Source organism: Lissotriton helveticus, chromosome 1_1 (genome assembly GCF_964261635.1).
Source record: "Lissotriton helveticus chromosome 1_1, aLisHel1.1, whole genome shotgun sequence".
In the NCBI taxonomy this organism is placed as follows: domain Eukaryota; kingdom Metazoa; phylum Chordata; class Amphibia; order Caudata; family Salamandridae; genus Lissotriton; species Lissotriton helveticus.
Window position 1 is genome coordinate 701,105,010 of NC_136057.1, and position 24,035 is coordinate 701,129,044.

General features: G+C 43.4%; 1 protein-coding gene across 1 annotated transcript in view; it reads left to right on the top strand.

Annotated features, from left to right (window-relative positions):
* Window positions 1–24,035, top strand: part of PPFIA2 (PPFI scaffold protein A2) — a 2,034,471-nt gene that overhangs the window by 1,601,451 nt on the left and 408,985 nt on the right. The window contains exon 19 of the mRNA XM_078674230.1: window positions 8,740–8,870. Coding sequence (XP_078530356.1) covers window positions 8,740–8,870 — 131 coding nt within the window. The remainder of the gene's footprint in view (window positions 1–8,739; window positions 8,871–24,035) is intronic.

The window sequence follows — 24,035 nt, forward strand, 5'->3', positions numbered from 1 at the left end:
AATACTGAAAGCGCTGGTGCATGTACGGTGCCAGCGCTTTCTCAAGAGGGCGTTCCCTCATTTCCAAGGAGGGTGGCCCAATGCAAATGAGGGAATCCCTTCGCCTCTGCTCCCACGCCGTATTAATAGACACGTGAGCAAAGGCAAAGAAACTGTCAGGAGGCGAACTGACAATGCACCACTGCCAGTGCGCCCCTGATAGCAGCCCTCTGGAGGAGGGAAAGAGGATCCTATGGACCCCCCAGACACTGTCTTGCAGGTGGGTGCAGTGACTCACTGCTTGCATGGGGATCTGTAATCCCCCTTAAAGGTGCAGGCGGGTTTGGCGCCTGCACAGTGAAACACGGAGCGGCTGCTTCAAAGCCGCCCTGTTTCTCATTTAAATGCGCAGCTCCCCAGGTCTGCGTGAGTTTGCAGCTGTCCTGAGGGCAGCACATTCAATGTGATAGGGTGCACTTTCACTGTTTGTGCACAGCACACCTGTTTTAAGGTGCCCCGTGGTGCAAACTGGGAAACTATGACCTATCCCTGTTATGGCCCCAGGTATTTTGATTTGCAGGGCATGCTATATAAAGAGCCATAAATCCAGTTAATGCAGAATATTTCCACACCAGTCCACTAAACAATTGAATGTGGTCAGAAAAATGTAAAGATTTTGTTGTTGAATTGCTTTACTGTTGACGATTTTTAGGTCTGGCCTTGCAAGAGCTTCTGTTGTTTTACCAGCCTCATGTAATAAAAGTATTTCAATAAAAAATATGCCACATGCTCTGCACTGTGGAGGGTGCAAGCAAAATGTGAATGACAGCTGAACATCCATGGGTTGAAGAGGGTTGACAGATACAAACATACAAAATGGAGCTTTGTGCCAGCCCTCTTGATTCCGTGGGTGTTAAGCTGTCATTCACATTTTATGTACATCTTCCACAGAACAGGGCATGTGGCAATAGGTCCACCCACTTCAGCCATTGCCTCTAATGCACTGGTACTGACAGCATGTCACAATACATCTTAAAACCCTAGCTGAAATCATGAAACAAACGACCATTCTAGAGTGCTTTTTGATGCTTGTTGTTAGATATGCAGAACTGATTAAACAGATGTTTCTTTTACCTACACTGAATAGCCCCTTTAACTGGGTCTTCATACGACAAAGGCAATAGTACTGTTTCTTTGTGCCAATAACAATGCCAACAGGAATGATATCTTACCGTAATGTGCATTACAACTAAGAATGGTTCTATGTACACCTCCCTGCTAGGAAGCACCAGTACTATTTGAATAAAATTGTATGCCATAATTAATATTTTTTATGCTTTTATTGCAGGCATTTGGCTGCCCATTTAGACAGTTTGATTTCCCTTGTGTTCTTCTTATTTTGTGGCATACACGTGCAATGAAAAAAAAAAGTTAATCATCACATCAGCTTTCCAAGGTCAAACCATTTGGCTTTGCAAATGCTTGTTACCAAATACAAATGGAGTTTTCCATGTGTGATGAGCATGATTTCTGTTTTTTTGTCTGCCTCTGTAATTCTATAGAACCTACAAATAAATTGATAGTTGTGAAGGATTTAATAAATGGGTTGCTTTAATCGCTTTCCAAGTTATTGGAATGTTATGTTGTTGCCTACTACACCCGGGTAATATCAGAAAAAATGAAGGGTCTTCAAAGCGTTCTTCTAAAGTTCTAAGCAGTGGATGGTTGAATTTCAGACACATCTGAGGGAGATTTGTGCAACATGGGCAGCTTGATAATGCTTATACCCAGGGGTCAAACAAAGTCAATAAGGGGGCATCGACACATCGCCAAAAGCATATGAAAAGGATGGACAGGGACAGGTAAATAGAAAATAAAAGCATATTGCTTCTTTTACATAAAAACGAGAATGCCAAATATGGTGGAGCTATTCCTAGCTTTGTTTTCAGTTTTAATGCGAACAAAGCTGATTCCAAAAATGAAAACCTAAATATAGAGTACAATTATAGGAGACAAATGAGTGCATATGATTTCAATTGACCATTTTCCACCTCAATAAATGTTACAATATTTCTTAATTCCTCTATCGATATATTAGTCAGGCATATGCCATTGCAGGTGCCCTCATTAGACTTCATTAATATACACATTGAAGTTGAGGTATTCTTTTTCAAATAATGTTAACAAATTTGGCAAAGAAACCTCATTTGGTTTCCCTCGGATGTCACAAACTCAAACATTAGCCATGGGTTCTTCCACTTTCCTCAGTTCCCTTTTAGCAGCCATGGAGCTCAAGTGAAACATATTCAAAAACGTACGACGGCCGGATCCCTTTAAATTGCTGATCTTAAACTTCAATGTACAAATTTGATGGAATTGTAGTCGTACATCTACCACCCTTAATAACTTGACACTGTATGCGTTGTGAGCTGAGCATGGTATTCTCTCCCGTTTCCTGTACAGCTTCACCTAACAATCATAGACAAAGGCGATCTAGCGCCAGCACGCCCTAGCTTGGGCAGCAGATTGTGCTCTACAAATTCCTCATTCATTCATTCATTCAAAGGTTGATACGCCCCGTTGGTCTTTCAGAACAGTGAATTATAAGGTAGTTCGGCAGATGTTATGCTCAGTCGCAAGGGTGATTGATGCAATTATTCCAGTACGCCATGCATGGAGGGCACCTAAAGAATGACCCTGCACGCACGGGGTGTTACCCCAGACTACCTTATTAAGTAATAGTATGCTGGCTATTGTACATAACCAACTACACTGTATTATTGTGCTCCTTCAAAGGGGAGTGACGTGTATACTTACTATGAGGTGGGCTCCCAGGCGGCTCTTAGAGGGTGTGCTGGGATTACTCTCAGCCCTCAGGGGTTGTATGACTCCCCTACAGAGTACACATAGTCTCTGACTTCTTTAGTCATGTTGAAGAGAAACACTCTCATTCTTAATAATCACATTTAAGTTGCCTTGAAGAAAATAACACATCGGATTCATGACTGACTGCAATATCTTCTTGGAAATCTTAACTGTAACTTAGAAGGTTACTTTTATGGCAAGTGTGGGTTATGAGAGGATACTAAAGACACGTTTCCTAGCCTAGTGTGGGCACATTGGCTTCATATGCCAGTTAAATGAACTAACATGTAGTCCGGTATGTTAATCCATTGTCTTGTGAGTTGTTAAACGAAGAGAGAGGAGTATGGGACATGGAAAGATGAGGATTCCCTAAATTAGTTTCACATCTGTTTCAAATTAACAAACTCCTTTGAAAAGGAATGCCACCAATGCATTTTTCAGTCATGACTGTCCTTTTTCATGTTAAGATAGAGGTGGCAAAATTAGAGCCTGGAACACAGCGCTCAGCCTTCTGGAAGTTGGTTGGGGTTCCCTCTACTTGTTTTCTGACAATTTTTTACTACACTAATAGTGAATAGTATTACATTATTCAATTGCAGTATAATATAACTGGAGTGCAATTAGCTGAATATAACCTTTCCTGGCAGCTGAGGTAAATAAAAAAATGCTTTAAAATATATTTTGTGTGCGTGCTTACGGGTGAGAGCGTGTTTATGTGAGAGAATGATTTTATGTGAGAGAGTGCGTGTATGTGTGAGTGAAGGTCAAAGGGTGTAAGATGTCACTTGTGCTACTTCTGGCATTTTGGTGAATTGATGTCCATGCTGGGGCCCTCCCCTTTCTTTTGCAAAGAGGGAAGATGAATCAGCCATGAAATCTAGCTCCCATGATTGCTCCCATGGCAACCGTGGCTTTTCTTGCCAGCTCACACCAAAAGCATCTGCATCACATACAACGCGTTCACGACCAGAATCTCCACGTGTCCGGCTGATAAGCTCACCTTCTGTGGTGGTTCTCAGCACACCCTTTGCCAGCTCACCATCAGCTTAGAAGCAAAGAAATGCACAAATGAAATAACTAGTCGCCAATTTTTCTCAATCTATACATACAGTACATGGAATAACATCCCTGCATCCATCAGGACTGCCCAACCTGGCTCTAATTTAGAAAAGGGCTGATAATGCAGACACTTTAAAGAACACATCACGGTTCCTTAACAGTTCATGTCTCCTAAAACCCAGCTATGTCTCCAGTCACTTGTCTACTGTATCTCTGCATTTGCCCCAGTACAGTGCTCCATAAGTCTATAGCTTGGTTTGCAGTTTATAGAAACCAAATATTTACACATATAAACATAAACAAAGCACTAGCTTTGCGCCAATACATTGTGCTACAGTAGGTGTTAGATCTGGCTCTTTCTGCAGGGTCACCCCCAAACGTTTTGCCTTCCTCCTCCACTTTTTACTGAATTCGTTTTTGTTGGCCTTCGGTCTCTAGGCACTTTACCACTGCTTCCTAGTGCTTAAGTGCATGTGCTCTCTACTTAAAAATGTTAGCATTGGCCTAACCACAATTGGCATCTATAATTTACTTATAAGTCCCTAGTAAAGTACACTACATGTGCCAAGGGCCTGTAAATTAAATTCTACTATTGGGCCTGTAACACTGATTGTGCCACCCACTTAAGTAGTCCTTTAACAATGTCTCAAGCCTGCTAATGCAGAGCCTTTGTGTGCAGTTTCATGCTGCCATGTAGCCCTGGCAAGTTAACCCTCTAGACAGGACTAAACTTTCATTGTTAATACATGTAAGCCAACCCTAAGGGTGGCTCTGGCCAGCCCCAAGGGCAGGGTGCAGTGTAAAGTTGGACATGTACTTTTAAGTTTTACGTGTCCAGGTATGAATGAATGAATGAATGAAAGAAAACTTATACCGCGCAACTTAGCCCAAGGGCATCACGGTACTTAAAAACTTATGTTTTTCACTGCTGCAAGGTTTAACCCTTCCATAGGTTAACATTGGGATGATCTTATCATACTTTATAAGTGTAATCCCCAATTGGGAAAAGATACACTTTGCAAGATTGGTGTCTCTAGACCCACAATTTAAAATCACAACTCATGGTAAAGTTGGATTTTAAGTTGCAAGTCTGAAAATTGCACATTTAGAAAGTTGGCATTTTCTTACTTAAACATTCTGTGCCTATTGCCTGTCGCTGAATACACTGCTGAGGTGAATGACAGCTGGGCCTTGTGCATTCCCTCCAGACAGCCACACACAATGGGAGATAGGTGTGACTAGATTTGCCTTAATGGGCCATTAACTGGCTTGATGGGGGGTGGAGCTAAGCACAACTCAACTTGCACACAATAGGCCTAACGACCTAGTGCTGTCACTCATTGCCAGCTTGGAGCCAGGGCAGGGGAAGAAAATGATTCCCTGCACTTGAAAGCCACTGTCTAGAAGCTTCCCCCACCCTTCAGCAAAGTATAAATACTGGACCTCAGACACCACCAATTCAGTACACGTCAGTACATTTCTGGACCTGTGGATACTCTGCTAGGAAGAAGGAATGCTGAAAGGACTGCCACACTGCTGGACTGCTATGTTGCAGGGCTCCTGCTTTGCTGTGCTGACATGTACCTGCTGCCCCCTTGCCTGGTAGTGAGAAGAATTGGACTTACATCTCTACAACCCAGAACCCAGAGCTAATCCAAGGGCCAGCTGACTGGTCTCCTGTTTTCAGAAGTCTCACGGACACACAAGACTTCTAACTAACCTGTTTCTGAACCTAGCCTCTGCCATTATTTATTTATTTATGTAAAGAGTTTTATATAGCGCTGGCTAGACCCGAAGGTATCAGAGCTCTTTACATTAGGTTCCACAATGTAACAGAAAATGATCACAAATACACATTACGTCAAAAAATAAGCAATACATTGAGAGAGGAGAGAAAGGAGAGAAAAAAGTGGTGGGGGGAAAGGAGAGGTGAGAAGAGGGAGGATGAGGGAAGAGACTACAGGAGAGACAAAAAGAAGTCTGTCTAAAGACCGACTGGGTAGGTGACGTCCAAGGAGGGAATCTACAGCCCGTCTCCGTTTTAGCTAAACAAGGTAACTCCATCGGGCATCAGTCAAAATAGCTAGGTCTCAAGTGGTGAGGGTAAAAGATCACAGAAAAAAGAGGGTGGGGATCAAGGACAAGGACAGGTGAGGACAAAGGTCAGTAGCTGGAAAGAGGGGAAGAATAGAGTGGAGAGGGGTGTGGGGTAGGGGGAGGGGGAGGGGGAGGGGGAGATAAGGGCAGGAGAGACATAGGAGAGTTTGCCCGGCTCGGTAGGTGATGGTCAAGGAGGGAATCCAAAGTCCATCTCCCCTTTAGCTCGCGAAGTAGCTCCACCAGGCATCAGTCAAAATGGCTAGGTCTCAGCTGTCGAGGGAAGTTTGCAGAGTAAAGATCCTGGTGGATGGGCGGGAACAGGGTCGGGTGAAGGCTGGTCGAGGCCCCGATAATGATTATAGATCAGGGGAGGAAAGAGCATTGCGTAGGGTCTCCCTGAGTCGGCCATCTAGAAGTCAGGCAAGAGGGACGAGCAGTGCTTGTTTTGAGCCGGTGCTTTCCGGTACGCAGCACCGGCACCTAATCCTCAGTATCGGTGCTTATAGCACCAGCTAAGGACACACTTATTTAGAAGGCACATGATTTTCCATAGACTCAAAGGATGTTGAGCCACCCATGACTCAAACCAAGTTCTCCAGCTCCGAAATCGGCAGCTCTACGCATTAGGGCAAGTCCTCTCCAGGTTAAAAAGTGCTGGGGTTATAGTCAGGAGGCAGTTTGCATCAGCACATTTCTCCTGTCAGGTCTGCCTCCTGAGGAGAGCCCCGGCACTTTTTATGTGACAAATTAACCACTGGGGACGAGTCATTTAAAGTTCGAATTCAGTCGACCCCTATGAATCTCTGTAGCCCAGAAGGGAAGTGGGAGGTCAGCCGTCTTGAGATCCGGTCGAAAACACTGAAGCAGGGAAATTAGAGCCACTTGTTAATATAAAGATCATCATGAAGATATAACCAGCCCCTCAATGAGATGCTTCTCTTAATCTGTGGGCACAGGTTCAGCAACAACTGTCCAAAACGCCCAGGTCTCTTCGCACAGCACCCCAGGAGAAGATGAGATGCTTTTCATAGTCCTTATTTAGCCGCCATTTTAGGGTCAGGCTCTATTTACGAGGGGATTGCTGTGGAGATGAAAACGGCCTCGCAATGGAGCGCTCCTCATAATTGACTGGCACAGTTAATAAAATCGCCCAGACTTCAGTGACGTGGTAGCGCGCCCTTCTCACTGGCACCGAGAGAGTTCTCACCTCTATTGGTCCTGATGTTCACTGTAGGTGCCCAGCTCGTCCTGCTGTTAGCCACCACAGTGAGTAGCCCCCAGCTCAAGAGGTGGACCCGGGGAAGGGGAACTGCAAGCTGGGCAAAAGCCTTACGGTGCAGCTCCCATGGTACTGGGCAAGACCTCTCTCCTTGGCAGGCGCCATCTTAGCCTCTTCATCGGCGGGAACATCCAGGCTCATTTCTCCATGATGTCAGATCAGAGAAGGGCGACAAGGATCTTCTTGTGGTCAGCCAGCATGCCAGTCGTGTTGAGGAAACAGCGCAGCGGGATGCCCGCTCCGGAAGCATCTGTGAGTCTGTCCTGCAAGGTGGTACCACCCCAGTGTTGTACCCTTGGAAGTGGGTCTAAGGTGCTCTGCCCTCTCTGGTGCTTATTAAAACTGCTGTGAAGCCTCATATAGCAACGCCGCACATACCGCCACTAGGATTTAAGGTACTGAGTTCAGCGGGATCAAGTGGGTCCCTGTAGCCGGCCCGCTCTCCATCGTGGTTGGCCTGAACTTGTGACTCGGTCCCTGTTCTGCGCAACCAGATAGCTACAGTTGTTGATTTGCGCTTTTCAGCAATATTGTAACAGATATCTTTGAAATTGTATTACTCAGAATTTAATTATTGAATTTTTGTTGTTTCGGTCTTTTTTTATTCATTAAACAAAGCAGTATTTTTCCAACCTGGTGTCGATTATTTTTGTGTGGTATTTTCACTGTTTTACTGTATTAAGTGTTGCACAAATACTTTACAGATGACCTCTTAAATGAAGCCTGACTCTGTCCCAAGCTACCAGAGGGTGAGCAAAAGTTGATTTAGGGTGTGTATCTGACCCAGACTAGAGTGGTGGTCCCTACTTAGACAGGGTGCATGCCTCTGTCAAATAGAGACCCAATTTTCAACAAGTAGGCACTGCAGCATAGTCTAAGGTCTCTATGTATTAAGAAAAGGTACCCCGACTCACAATAAGCAGATGCAAACATATGTTCTTCCAAACCCTTTGGCTTTGACTGCACCATGAATAGAAAGTTTGGAAGGGTGTTCACACATGCCTCTATTCTCTGCATTTTCTGCCAATGATAGTACTAGTGGTACAAAGGGTCTATTTGCATACCTCAGTTGTGCAGGGAGTACAAACATGCAATAAGACTACATACATGAATCCGTCCTCTAACAGAAACAAACAAGTTATTTCATCAATGCCTTTACCACCAATGCCATAGGTATGTTGGCTAGTAGACAGAATGGGGGGGATGGGGTATATTCTCTGTTTTTGGTTCTTTTCAGAATAATTTGGAAACCTACAAGAGCAGCCAAAGGCCAGAGGTTTCGTTTTCTGTCACTCGTTTTTAAGAGTGAAAGGTACATTGCTTGTTCCAGATGTGTTTCTATATTCTGCTGGTGGCACATAACATATTCTCTAAGTCGATACACATTTCTGTAATCTTCTGTGTTTCCCATATTCTGCAATACACTGTATAAAAAACACCTCCCTTATCCATCCTAGATTGCAATAGTAGAAGAGGATGGACGTGAAGACAAAGCCACAATAAAATGTGAAACCTCTCCGCCTTCTACTCCCAGAGGTACCAGGATGACTCACACGTTGCCCTCTTCATATCACAATGACTCTAGAGGGTAAGTATTTCAATTACAAAGTGTATCATGGACATTTGGAACAGTAATGGGTACATTCTGTCTGCTTCACACAATATCTAGCATTGGCAAGGGAAGGGAAACATTGCAAGACATATACACTGCCATTGTTGTGCATCGTAGCGAGTTACTTGGAAAGGTTGTATTAATTATAGGAAGAAATCTCAAAGATTCACCAAAGAGTTAGATGAATGTAAATCAGTGTATGTGAATAGAACCATTTCAAATTTACTAATAAAATAACACAGTTAAAATATCTGTATATAATTAATTGCATGAAATAATAACAGGGTATTTGGCATCTAAATAAAATAGGTTGCTATGTTTCTTGTACGGATATAGCATGCCATTCCAAGGCTTTTAAAAAGGTGTTATCCTCAGGTTTTCATTATTGCTTGAAAACAACACAAATCATTGGATTCCGCTATTCTTCCCTGGCATCCTTAGGACAAGACAAGTGTTGTATCCTGTTGGACTTGGCCCTTTTTGCAGGGTCTTCCCTGAACTTTTTGCTTTCCTCCTAGCCTTTTTTCTGACATGGTGTTGGTGGTTTTAGGACTCTGGGCACTTTAGCACTGCCGTCCAGTGTAAAATGGTTGTGCTCTCTGTGTTAAATATGGTAAGGATTGGTCTACGCCTGTTAGGTGTATTTAATTTACCAGTCAGTCCCTAGTAAAGTGGCATCTCGTATACCCGGGCTGGTAAATTAAATGCTACTGGTGGGCTTGCAGCACAATTGCGCCACCCACCAAATTAGCCTTGCAAACCTGTTCCAGGCCTCTGCCATTGCAGGGCCTGTGCGTGCAGTGTTACTCCCGCTGTGATGTGGCACCTTAAGTGTGTGCCATGCCTGTGACCCCCCTTTTACTGCATGTCAGTCACCCCTAAGGTAGGCCCTAACTAGCCCTATGGGCAGGGTGTAGTGTAGGTAAAAAGTAGGTCATGTACCTTAAGTGTGTGATATGTCCTGGTAGTGACACACAGCCATTTTGGTTTCTCACTACTGTGAGGCTGCCCTCCCATAGGAATGCATTGAGGATTCCCTGATAAGTATTTCAGTGGTAATTCCTGATATGAGAGGAGCAGCGTGGTCAAGTTTGGTATGATTGGAATAGTAGTAATAATAAATGCCGTGCAACGGTGTGCGCAGGTTTATTATCACTATTCTAGAAATGCCACTTTTAGAAGTGGGCATTTCTGTGTACTATGTGTCTACCTGCCTGATGTGAATCGCATGTCTGGCTTTGGAGTGGCAGGAGCTGCTGAGGTGTGTGTGGCACCAGGACGGGCATGGTGAGTCAGCGCTAGGCTGAATAGGGCATCTGCATTTGGAGTAGTGGGTGAAGTAGTCCCCTGACCCTGAAGAGGTCTGTGCCTGCCTAAGTGAATGCTGGCTCAGCCCCCCCCCCCCACATGTGGTGTGTCTGAGGACAGTGCCCCCACCTGACAATGGGGAAGAGGAGCCCTGTAAACAAAGTACTCCACACTCCCCAGAACCAGTTAGGACTGGTTACCCCCAAGCCCCGTGCCTAGGGCAGACAAAGAAAAATGTTGGTATAAATATTGGGGCTGTGACACCATGAAAATGTTGTGTTTGGGTGCTACTTGTGCCTGCTGGGCCCCAGGAGGAACTGCCACAAGGGACTGCCCCTCGGCTGTAGGACCTGCCTGGGCCCAGATCTGCCCCTGAGGATTTTGGGGACTTGACTCTGAGCTGATCTGCTACCCTGCTGGAGGAGCTACTGTCTTGCACTGGAGACCCGGTGCGCTGGCCTGCCTGTGCCCTGATTCCTGCCCCCCCTGGAGGGGAGAGATGCAGTGCTGGTGAGTACTTTCCCTGGCGAGAAGGGTGTGTTGCTGGCTCTCCTCTGAGTACTACATGTTGGTGCTTTTTGTGCATTCCCCTGAAGAGAAGAGCGCCTTGCTGACTCTCCTCGTTGACCTGTGGTGGATTGGCCCTGTGGGCCTGAGAAGGGGGCTCCTGTTGTGGAGCACATGGTGAGCGCTGTGGGCCCCTAGGTAGGAGAAGAAGACAGCCGGTGCTCATGTCGGCATATCTCCCCTATGACGCAGTGGCACTTTTTCTGCAAGTGTACCTGCATCGGAGGAGACCCCTCTCCGTGACAAGAGGAAGTCAGGTGACGACCGCCTGACTGTGGGCGGACGAGAAAGAGCAGAAGCCAAGGGCCGGACTAGGCCTTCCCAGGAAGTCAGGCAACCTGGTGCCTGGAGATGGGCGGGGCTCCCATGGTGACGAGAGAGCCCTGCATGTTGCTGAGGGGAAACATCATTTACTCCGAAGGCATCACCACACATAACGTTTACCACGCTACACTTACCACGTAAACGTTTTTTCAACGCGGGTGCCTTCCACGACCGTCTTTACCACGCAAGTACGTTCTGCGTGGGTTGGGGGGAGACGTGATATTCCTTCTAGTCGTTCTGCGTGGGCTTGGGGGGCTGGGGGGGCTCAGGGGGGCTGGGGGGTCTCCCCCCCAAAAGTAACAAAAAATATGGAGCGGTTTACTTAAATAAAAAAAAGAAAACCGCTCTCTATTTTTTTTGAAGTAAAAGGAAAGAGCCTCCCCCAAAGACGTGCCGTGTACGTAAAAATAGTAGTCCTTTTTTAATTTTGGTAGACGTGTTTTGACGCTTGTTTCAATGGTGGATGGAAGTAAGGGCTGCTGGTGAAAGACGTGCAGTTGTCAGGTAAGACGTTTCTACGCGTGGTGTAATCCTTCGTTGTAAATTCCAGCGTGGTAAAGCCACTTGCGATATAAAATTCGCGTGGTAAAGCCATGCGTGGTAATTGAAAGCGTGGTATAATCATATATTCGTTGCTGAGTCCAGGCAAAGGAAGGAGGAAGTAGCGTCTTCAAGTCAAGGATAACCGGGGCTGCCAGAGGTTCGGAGGAACCGGGACATGCCACAAGGCCATTTCCCTGAATGCGGGTGAGTGGCGGGAGCTCCTGCAAGACCGGAGCAGTCCTGCATTTGCTACCAACCTGGTGGGTTATTTGAAGCTGTGGCCCACAACTTGCCATAATACCTGCTGCCCCGGCTGGTAGTGGGCAGCTGCACACTTTTTAGTTATATCGGAGTAACTCTCGATTTTCAGAGACGGGGTGTGTTATACCCCCCTTGCTTACGGTGATTGGGGGGACAAGCCAAGGACAGGGCCCCAGGAGATTACCGCCCTTCATGGTGAGGCGGGCACATGGCCCAAAGAACCTACCAGGAGGGGAATCAGGGTAAATGAGCAATAGCTCAGAGGTTTGTACCGCGGACATTGTGTAACCCCTGACCCGGCCCGTGATGTATATGTGTATATTTTTACTACTTGTGCTTGTGATGGTTTTGACAGTGGCCCGATTGGCCCTGTCATGTATATGTGAATATTGCCTAGTGCCAGTTGGCACAGTGTATACTGTGTGATTATGATTTTAATGTGTTTATGATAAAACAAAGGCTATTATTTTAATATAGAGTGGACACTAGTGTCTACTTAACCATTGGATAAGCTTTGACAACCCTCATAGACAGCCTGGTTCATTCGATGCGGTATATCTTTTTCCGCCCCGCCAGGAGTCATGCCATAGTCATAGGGTTGTCAAATAACGTGCGGTATGCCTGCCTCACCCGAGGCTACCTCTGGTTCAGGTAGAAGTGTCCAGAAATGATAGGGAAAAGGAAAGAGGGTTTCAATTAAAAACAGTGTGTCACCGAAAAGATTTTAATAAAAAAGGTTGACACTGTATTAAAAGAATTCGATATATGAAAGTAATCGAGTAACTAGATTACCATATATCTATGTATATATGGATGCGTCAACATGTTTCAGCTCTTTTGGCCCAGCCGGGTCTGAAGAGCTTTCGTCAGGACAATAAGAACAAACAACATACATAAGGTACTCACACAACTTGTGTTGGGTCCTATTTGGCTTAATATAGCCTTTCTTATTTAGTCACCTATAATGTGGGGACACAAACAGTACACTAAATTAAAGTATATCAATTTTGGTGATTAGGCATAATACTTTATGTAAGAGCGCACCGACTAGAATTACTAGTGAAAAAATATATATGCACCTAATTCAAGATACATAAATTATGCGTGGCTAGGAAGAAACAGGAGACAGTAGGTTTAAATGCGAGTACAGGTAGGAAGCTGTTTCTACATTGCGTGTCTAAATGAGTAGGGGGGGAGGGGATTTGTTTTATGGAGGAGTAAGAACACTGTGGTAGTGCTAAAATAGTCTAAATGGTCGAGACATCTGAGCGTTGTCGAGCAACTTTTGCCCAACAGCGCGATGTTGTTAAGCGCGCTAGGACTCTGTTAAAAAGTCTCAGTAAACACACGTTAAAAAATAAGTGAAAGAAATACCTTAAGAGGTTTTCCTGAAGGCATCAGCAGGAGTGAAGAGTCGCTTGACGCGGTCTTTGCTACAAAATTTGTCAACACGGTTAGAATATGGACAAAAGGACTTCTTAACGGTAAATGGTCATCTTCAAGGGGAATTCTTACCCACGTGGACCGGCTTGCAGTCCCTGTGCGGACTCTGCTCCTGGTGACAGGCGGAGCTCAGTTTCCCCGGCTTAAGGCAAGAGTCTAGACACTGAAAGAGGACTAATGTGTCAACAGATTGCATACCTCAAGATGGCTCCCACCTACAGACTGTAACGCTATGTTTTTTATTAACATTGCTCAATGGTGTACTCAATAGAGGGTGAAATATTAACCAACTCAAGAAAAGGGAAAAACAGGGAAAAACAGACATTAATCTAATACTTTGAGTTATACACTCCTAACTGACCCAATACGCCAGTAAGTGTATATGTGTCTCACTTATTCATGTCATTTTTGTGAATGCCAGAATTTATTACTCACAGTTACCAGGTTGAGGAGATGTTCATGTACTCATCTGGATGAGATGTTATTGTCATAATCAAAGTGGTTCGTGAGTGTAATGTTCTTAATAAAACTGACTCCAGGGAATATTATCATTCATTCCTGATATATGGGTGCCAAGACGGTCCACCCACCTTTGTTCCTTTTCAAAGAGAACTTGCTCTGCATTGTTATTCTTGTTTTGTAGCATTTCAAGTACTGTCCAACATAACTCATCACAGGTGTATCCTGCTTCCACGAAGTGTGTGCAAAGCTTCGTGTTGTTTTTCTTCATTCTGACATTGCTCCTATGTTCTCCAATTCTTAACTTGATTTTTCTACAGGTCATGCCTTTATATTGGCGTCGGCAAGGGCAGGTGACCATATAGATTAGATGCGTTGAATTGCAATTGGTGTGTTGCTTTTGAGTCCATTTTAAGGTAGCTGTCAGTTGTAGAGTTTTTGTCGGTTTTGTAAATTTGCATACACCACAAGTACCACATGGATAGTGTCCAACTACAGGTTCCATCCTGATATCTCTCATAACAGGGATGATTTGTTTTATCTTTGGTCTTGTGTGGACCAAAACATCTCTGTTGTTTTTAGTTCTTTTATTAGCAAATCTCGGTTTCGGCCAATTCAATTGTCCAGATGTGATTATCTGCCAATTTTTTCTGATGAGCTTCTGTACATCATAGGTCGCCGGACAGTAGGTGGTTACACAAGTTACCAGGTCTTTTATTGGTTCCTTTTTGTTGGTTTGCAAAAGGCATTCACGTGGTTGATGTCTGGCCCTTTTCATGCATTTCTTGATCACAGGGGATGTATAGTCCCTCAGTTGTAGTTTCTGGCTTAATTCCCGTGCTTGTATTAGGTAATCGCTGTTTTTACTGCAATTCCGTTTATGACGTAGAAATTGGCTGAAGGGAAGATTGTCCCGCAATGGTCGTGGATGATAACTGCGGTATGAGAGCAAACTATTCTTTGCTGTGGGTTTTGTGAAAGTTCTGGTCTCCAACTTCCCATTCTCATGGAAGATGGTCAGGTCAAGGAAGTCTATGCTTTGGTTACTGGCAGCGAAAGTGAACTTCAGCCACCGATCTCTTCTATTCAACCATTCCATGAATTTTAGAAGATCTCCTTTTGTGTCCCAAATTAACAACACATCATCTATATAACGTTTCCAGTATATAATACTGGAAACATAAGGATTTGTGGTGTTCAGCACAGAGTCTTGTTCAAGTTGGCTTACATAGAGCCCTGCTACCGAGGGGGCACAGGCACTCCCCATGGATGTTCCATGGCTTTGCAGAAACAACTGTCCATTGTACTCAAAATAATTTTCTTTTAGGACCAGACGGCAACATTCTAAAATGAAATGGCGAGGAGTTTTGTGAAGCCATTCTTGATGGAAAAGAAGGTCTTCCAACATTTGTAATGTGTCTTCCTGGGGTAGGCTTGTGTATAAGGCCTCAACATCAAGCCCTACCAGCAGCATTGTGTTGGGGTTGAATTCAAAATCTGCAATTTGAATCAGGAGGTCCCTTGTATCTTTTAGGTATGTTGGAGTTTTTTGAACCAGCTCTTTCAAGTATTCATCTACAAATTTAGAGAGAGGCTCCAACAGTGACCCTATTCCCGAGACAATAGGGCGTCCCGGTGGAGGTGACTTGTTTTTGTGTGTTTTAGGTAGTGAATAAAAGAATGGTATTTTCGGGCTTTTTGATGTCAGATATTCTGCTTCTTTTTTTGAAATCCATCCACTGACTTTGGCTTCATGTACCATGATGGCTATGGTGTTAGTCAGTCTATCGGTAGGATCTTCCTCAAGTCTTTTGTAAAAGTTCTCATCGGACAAAAGAGACAGGCATTGTTGGTCATATCCATCCTTTGACAAAATCACTACCCCACCCCCCTTGTCTGCTGGTTTGATGACAATTTTCTCATTGTCCTTCAACTCGGTCAACGCAAGGCGTTCCTTTTTGTTCAGGTTTTGATAAGCCTTTTTGTTGGGACCCAAATTATCGATTCCTTTCATGAGTGCCTGCTCGAAAGTTTGTATCTCAATGGGTACTGTGGTCGTTGGGGGACAGAACTTGGATTTTCTCTTCAGATTAGTGTCACCTTCGTTATGGGAACTGGTGGATTCATTGAAGAAAGCTTTAAGTTTTAAAGTCCGACAAAATTCGGAGACTTCGCATTTAAGTTTGAAGCGGTCCAAAGGGGGTGTAGGCACAAAACCTAGTCCTTTATTGAGGACAGACATCTGATCATTGGTTAGGCTAATATCTGATAAGTTAACAACTAAAGAATCTTCTTGCTGGGACCTGGTTGAGCTGACGACATACTGCGTGTCTGTACATTCGGTTGTTGGTCTTGCCACGTCAAGTTTTTCTTTCTGCCTCGCATTTGGTTTTGGCCTCTCCCTAAAAAAGGCTGTTGTGGTTGACTCGTGGCATTAGACATTGTGTGGTTGTCCATTTGCTGTTGAGGGTGGATATTAGGATTGTAAGGGTCCATCCATCCTGCAAACGGTGGCATAAAGGGTTGATAGTATGGTATTTGATTCCCATGGAAGAATGAAGGGCGTTGCCACCTATTGCCTCTTCGAGGGCGATGGGGTCTGAAATTGTTGCGGCCCCTTCTTGGTGTCGATTCGTCTGAGCTCGCATCGGAACCAATAGATCCTGTGTCAGAGCCATTTTCTGTTGTTACATAGTCTTCTTTCGTATAGGGGTGCATCTTTACTTGACTGAATTTTTTCAGATCTTTTCCCAATTTTTGCAGTTTGTTCTGCATTAAGTATTCTTGCGTTTCGTCCATTTCTTTCATAATTTCATCTAGACGTTTTTTGTATATCAAAGGATTAATATTTTTCTTCATTTCATTCTCGCAATCTTGTATTTCTACCAATAAGGCATCGGAAAGCCGTTTCGCTGTCTTCACTATCAGCACTAGATAGTCAAGGGTGCATTTCCAAGATATGGAAGACCAATCACATCTGAATGCAAGGTCATGTAGAAAAATTCTTGGTGCATTGGAAACCAACAAGCCCTTTGGTGCCGTTTTTGACCTCAAATACTCAGTCATTATTATGCCGTGCATGGCAGTACGTATTTGTTCCCTTTTCTTGTTGGTCAATGTATCCCAGTCGTCGGTTTGAGCTATGACCTGGATCAATTCTGAGTTCTGTAGCAGTGGTTGAGCTGCTAAAATTTCATCAATGTCAACTCCTGTGAAGCTTAAACCAGTATTGTTCTCCATAATTTCTTCCTTTCTGTACGCAAAAATAGTATGCACCCCAAAACCATATATTATATAGGAGGGGTGAAAATTTCCCGCAGCTGCACGCTGCTTAAAGATTTATATCAAAAGGGAGGGAAGAGGATTCTAAGTCCATTCGGTTCCCCTAGTTCAATACTGAGTTAATCAAAAATGGGAATGGACACTAGTGTCTACTTAACCATTGGATAAGCTTTGACAACCCTCATAGACAGCCTGGTTCATTCGATGCGGTATATCTTTTTTCCGCCCCGCCAGGAGTCATGGCATAGTCATAGGGTTGTCAAATAACGTGCGGTATGCCTGCCTCACCCGAAGCTACCTCTGGTTCAGGTACAAGTGTCCAGAATTGATAGGGAAAAGGAAAGAGGGTTTCAATTAAAAACAGTGTGTCACCGAAAAGATTTTAATAAAAAAGGTTGACACTGTATTAAAAGAATTCGATATATGAAAGTAATCGAGTAACTAGATTACCAAATATCTATGTATATATGGATGCATCAACATGTTTCAGCTCTTTTGGCCCAGCCGGGTCTGAAGAGCTTTCGTCAGGACAATAAGAACAAACAACATACATAAGGTACTCACACAACTTGTGTTGGGTCCTATTTGGCTTAATATAGCCTTTCTTATTTAGTCACCTATAATGTGGGGACACAAACAGTACACTAAATTAAAGTATATCAATTTTGGTGATTAGGCATAATACTTTATGTAAGAGCGCACCGACTAGAATTACTAGTGAAAAAATATATATGCACCTAATTCAAGATACATAAATTATGCGTGGGTAGGAAGAAACAGGAGACAGTAGGTTTAAATGCGAGTACAGGTAGGAAGCTGTTTCTACATTGCGTGTCTAAATGAGTAGGGGGGAGGGGATTTTTTATGGAGGAGTAAGAACACTGTGGTAGTGCTAAAATAGTCTAAATGGTCGAGACATCTGAGCGTTGTCGAGCAACTTTTGCCCAACAGCGCAATGTTGTTAAGCGCGCTAGGACTCTGTTAAAAAGTCTCAGTAAACACACGTTAAAAAATAAGTGAAAGAAATACCTTAAGAGGTTTTCCCGAAGGCGTCAGCAGGAGTGAAGAGTCGCTTGACGTGGTCTTTGCTACAAAATTTGTCAACACGGTTAGAATATGGACAAAAGGACTTCTTACCGGTAAATGGTCGTCTTCAAGGGGAATTCTTACCCACGTGGACCGGCTTGCAGTCCCTGTGCTGACTCTGCTCCTGGTTACAGGCGGAGCTCAGTTTCCCCGGCTTAAGGCAAGAGTCTAGACACTGAAAGAGGACTAATGTGTCAACAGATTGCATACCTCAAGATGGCTCCCACCTACAGACTGTAATGCTATGTTTTTTATTAACATTGCTCAATGGTGTACTCAATAGAGGGTGCAATATTAACCAACTCAAGAAAAGGGAAAAACAGACATTAATCTAATACTTTGAGTTATACACTCCTAACTGACCCAATACGCCAGTAAGTGTATATGTGTCTCACTTATTCATGTCATTTTTGTGAATGCCAGAATTTATTACTCACAGTTACCAGGTTGAGGAGATGTTCATGTACTCATCTGGATGAGATGTTATTGTCATAATCAAAGTGGTTCGTGAGTGTAATGTTCTTAATAAAACTGACTCCAGGGAATATTATCATTCATTCCTGATATATGGGTGCCAAGACGGTCCACCCACCTTTGTTCCTTTTCAAAGAGAACTTGCTCTGCATTGTTATTCTTGTTTTGTAGCATTTCAAGTACTGTCCAACATAACTCATCACAGGTGTGTCCTGCTTCCACGAAGTGTGTGCAAAGCTTCGTGTTGTTTTTCTTCATTCTGACATTGCTCCTATGTTCTCCAATTCTTAACTTGATTTTTCTACAGGTCATGCCTATATATTGGCGTCCGCAAGGGCAGGTGACCATATAGATTAGATGCGTTGAATTGCAATTGGTGTGTTGCTTTTGAGTCCATTTTAAGGTAGCTGTCAGTTGTAGAGTTTTTGTCGGTTTTGTAAATTTGCATACACCACAAGTACCACATGGATAGTGTCCAACTACAGGTTCCATCCTGATATCTCTCATAACAGGGATGATTTGTTTTATCTTTGGTCTTGTGTGGACCAAAACATCTCTGTTGTTTTTAGTTCTTTTATTAGCAAATCTCGGTTTCGGCCAATTCAATTGTCCAGATGTGATTATCTGCCAATTTTTTCTGATGAGCTTCTGTACATCATAGGTCGCCGGACAGTAGGTGGTTACACAAGTTACCAGGTCTTTTATTGGTTCCTTTTTGTTGGTTTGCAAAAGGCATTCACGTGGTTGATGTCTGGCCCTTTTCATGCATTTCTTGATCACAGGGGATGTATAGTCCCTTAGTTGTAGTTTCTGGCTTAATTCCCGTGCTTGTATTAGGTAATCGCTGTTTTTACTGCAATTCCGTTTATGACGTAGAAATTGGCTGAAGGGAAGATTGTCCCGCAATGGTCGTGGATGATAACTGCGGTATGAGAGCAAACTATTCTTTGCTGTGGGTTTTGTGAAAGTTCTGGTCTCCAACTTCCCATTCTCATGGAAGATGGTCAGGTCAAGGAAGTCTATGCTTTGGTTACTGGCAGCGAAAGTGAACTTCAGCCACCGATCTCTTCTATTCAACCATTCCATGAATTTGAGAAGATCTCCTTTTGTGTCCCAAATTAACAACACATCATCTATATAACGTTTCCAGTATATAATACTGGAAACATAAGGATTTGTGGTGTTCAGCACAGAGTCTTGTTCAAGTTGGCTTACATAGAGCCCTGCTACCGAGGGGGCACAGGCACTCCCCATGGATGTTCCATGGCTTTGCAGAAACAATTGTCCATTGTACTCAAAATAATTTTCTTTTAGGACCAGACGGCAACATTCTAAAATGAAATGGCGAGGAGTTTTGTGAAGCCATTCTTGATGGAAAAGAAGTTCTTCCAACATTTGTAATGTGTCTTCCTGGGGTAGGCTTGTGTATAAGGCCTCAACATCAAGCCCTACCAGCAGCATTGTGTTGGGGTTGAATTCAAAATCTGCAATTTGAATCAGGAGGTCCCTTGTATCTTTTAGGTATGTTGGAGTTTTTTGAACCAGCTCTTTCAAGTATTCATCTACAAATTTAGAGAGAGGCTCCAACAGTGACCCTATTCCCGAGACAATAGGGCGTCCCGGTGGGGGTGACTTGTTTTTGTGTGTTTTAGGTAGTGAATAAAAGAATGGTATTTTCGGGCTTTTTGATGTCAGATATTCTGCTTCTTTTTTTGAAATCCATCCACTGACTTCGGCTTCATGTACCATGATGGCTATGGTGTTAGTCAGTCTATCGGTAGGATCTTCCTCAAGTCTTTTGTAAAAGTTCTCATCAGACAAAAGAGACAGGCATTGTTGGTCATATCCATCCTTTGACAAAATCACTACCCCACCCCCCTTGTCTGCTGGTTTGATGACAATTTTCTCATTGTCCTTCAACTCGGTCAACGCAAGGCGTTCCTTTTTGTTCAGGTTTTGATAAGCCTTTTTGTTGGGACCCAAATTATCGATTCCTTTCATGAGTGCCTGCTCGAAAGTTTGTATCTCAATGGGTACTGTGGTCGTTGGGGGACAGAACTTGGATTTTCTCTTCAGATTAGTGTCACCTTCGTTATGGGAACTGGTGGATTCATTGAAGAAAGCTTTAAGTTTTAAAGTCCGACAAAATTCTGAGACTTCGCATTTAAGTTTGAAGCGGTCCAAAGGGGGTGTAGGCACAAAACCTAGTCCTTTATTGAGGACAGACATCTGATCATTGGTTAGGCTAATATCTGATAAGTTAACAACTAAAGAATCTTCTTGCTGGGACCTGGTTGAGCTGACGACATACTGCGTGTCTGTACATTCGGTTGTTGGTCTTGCCACGTCAAGTTTTTCTTTCTGCCTCGCATTTGGTTTTGGCCTCTCCCTAAAAAAGGCTGTTGTGGTTGACTCGTGGCATTAGACATTGTGTGGTTGTCCATTTGCTGTTGAGGGTGGATATTAGGATTGTAAGGGTCCATCCATCCTGCAAACGGTGGCATAAAGGGTTGATAGTATGGTATTTGATTCCCATGGAAGAATGAAGGGCGTTGCCACCTATTGCCTCTTCGAGGGCGATGGGGTCTGAAATTGTTGCGGCCCCTTCTTGGTGTCGATTCGTCTGAGCTCGCATCTGAACCAATAGATCCTGTGTCAGAGCCATTTTCTGTTGTTACATAGTCTTCTTTCGTATAGGGGTGCATCTTTACTTGACTGAATTTTTTCAGATCTTTTCCCAATTTTTGCAGTTTGTTCTGCATTAAGTATTCTTGCGTTTCGTCCATTTCTTTCATAATTTCATCTAGACGTTTTTTGTATATCAAAGGATTAATATTTTTCTTCATTTCATTCTCGCAATCTTGTATTTCTACCAATAAGGCATCGGAAAGCCGTTTCGCTGTCTTCACTATCAGCACTAGATAGTCAAGGGTGCATTTCCAAGATATGGAAGACCAATCACATCTGAATGCAAGGTCATGTAGAAAAATTCTTGGTGCATTGGAAACCCACAAGCCCTTTGGTGCCATTTTTGACCTCAAATACTCAGTCATTATTATGCCGTGCATGGCAGTACGTATTTATTCCCTTTTCTTGTTGGTCAATGTATCCCAGTCGTCGGTTTGAGCTATGACCTGGATCAATTCTGAGTTCTGTAGCAGTGGTTAAGCTGCTAAAATTTCATCAATGTCAACTCCTGTGAAGCTTAAACCAGTATTGTTCTCCATAATTTCTTCCTTTCTGTACGCAAAAATAGTATGCACCCCAAAACCATATATTATATAGGAGGGGTGAAAATTTCCCGCAGCTGCACGCTGCTTAAAGATTTATATCAAAAGGGAGGGAAGAGGATTCTAAGTCCATTCTGTTCCCCTAGTTCAATACTGAGTTAATCAAAAATGGGAATGGACACCTGTGTCTACTTAACCATTGGATAAGCTTTGACAACCCTCATAGACAGCCTGGTTCATTCGATGCGGTATATCTTTTTTCCGCCCCGCCAGGAGTCATGGCATAGTCATAGGGTTGTCAAATAACGTGCGGTATGCCTGCCTCACCCGAGGCTACCTCTGGTTCAGGTATAAGTGTCCAGAAATGATAGGGAAAAGGAAAGAGGGTTTCAATTAAAAACAGTGTGTCACCGAAAAGATTTTAATAAAAAAGGTTGACACTGTATTAAAAGAATTCGATATATGAAAGTAATCGAGTAACTAGATTACCAAATATCTATGTATATATGGATGCATCAACATGTTTCAGCTCTTTTGGCCCAGCCGGGTCTGAAGAGCTTTCGTCAGGACAATAAGAACAAACAACATACATAAGGTACTCACACAACTTGTGTTGGGTCCTATTTGGCTTAATGTAGCCTTTCTTATTTAGTCACCTATAATGTGGGGACACAAACAGTACACTAAATTAAAGTATATCAATTTTGGTGATTAGGCATAATACTTTATGTAAGAGCGCACCGACTAGAATTACTAGTGAAAAAATATATATGCACCTAATTCAAGATACATAAATTATGCGTGGGTAGGAAGAAACAGGAGACAGTAGGTTTAAATGCGAGTACAGGTAGGAAGCTGTTTCTACATTGCGTGTCTAAATGAGTAGGGGGGAGGGGATTTTTTATGGAGGAGTAAGAACACTGTGGTAGTGCTAAAATAGTCTAAATGGTCGAGACATCTGAGCGTTGTCGAGCAACTTTTGCCCAACAGCGCGATGTTGTTAAGCGCGCTAGGACTCTGTTAAAAAGTCTCAGTAAACACACGTTAAAAAATAAGTGAAAGAAATACCGTAAGAGGTTTTCCCGAAGGCGTCAGCAGGAGTGAAGAGTCGCTTGACGTGGTCTTTGCTACAAAATTTGTCAACACGGTTAGAATATGGACAAAAGGACTTCTTACCGGTAAATGGTCGTCTTCAAGGGGAATTCTTACCCACGTGGACCGGCTTGCAGTCCCTGTGCTGACTCTGCTCCTGGTTACAGGCGGAGCTCAGTTTCCCCGGCTTAAGGCAAGAGTCTAGACACTGAAAGAGGACTAATGTGTCAACAGATTGCATACCTCAAGATGGCTCCCACCTACAGACTGTAATGCTATGTTTTTTATTAACATTGCTCAATGGTGTACTCAATAGAGGGTGCAATATTAACCAACTCAAGAAAAGGGAAAAACAGACATTAATCTAATACTTTGAGTTATACACTCCTAACTGACCCAATACGCCAGTAAGTGTATATGTGTCTCACTTATTCATGTCATTTTTGTGAATGCCAGAATTTATTACTTACAGTTACCAGGTTGAGGAGATGTTCATGTACTCATCTGGATGAGATGTTATTGTCATAATCAAAGTGGTTCGTGAGTGTAATGTTCTTAATAAAACTGACTCCAGGGAATATTATCATTCATTCCTGATATATGGGTGCCAAGACGGTCCACCCACCTTTGTTCCTTTTCAAAGAGAACTTGCTCTGCATTGTTATTCTTGTTTTGTAGCATTTCAAGTACTGTCCAACATAACTCATCACAGGTGTGTCCTGCTTCCACGAAGTGTGTGCAAAGCTTCGTGTTGTTTTTCTTCATTCTGACATTGCTCCTATGTTCTCCAATTCTTAACTTGATTTTTCTACAGGTCATGCCTATATATTGGCGTCCGCAAGGGCAGGTGACCATATAGATTAGATGCGTTGAATTGCAATTGGTGTGTTGCTTTTGAGTCCATTTTAAGGTAGCTGTCAGTTGTAGAGTTTTTGTCGGTTTTGTAAATTTGCATACACCACAAGTACCACATGGATAGTGTCCAACTACAGGTTCCATCCTGATATCTCTCATAACAGGGATGATTTGTTTTATCTTTGGTCTTGTGTGGACCAAAACATCTCTGTTGTTT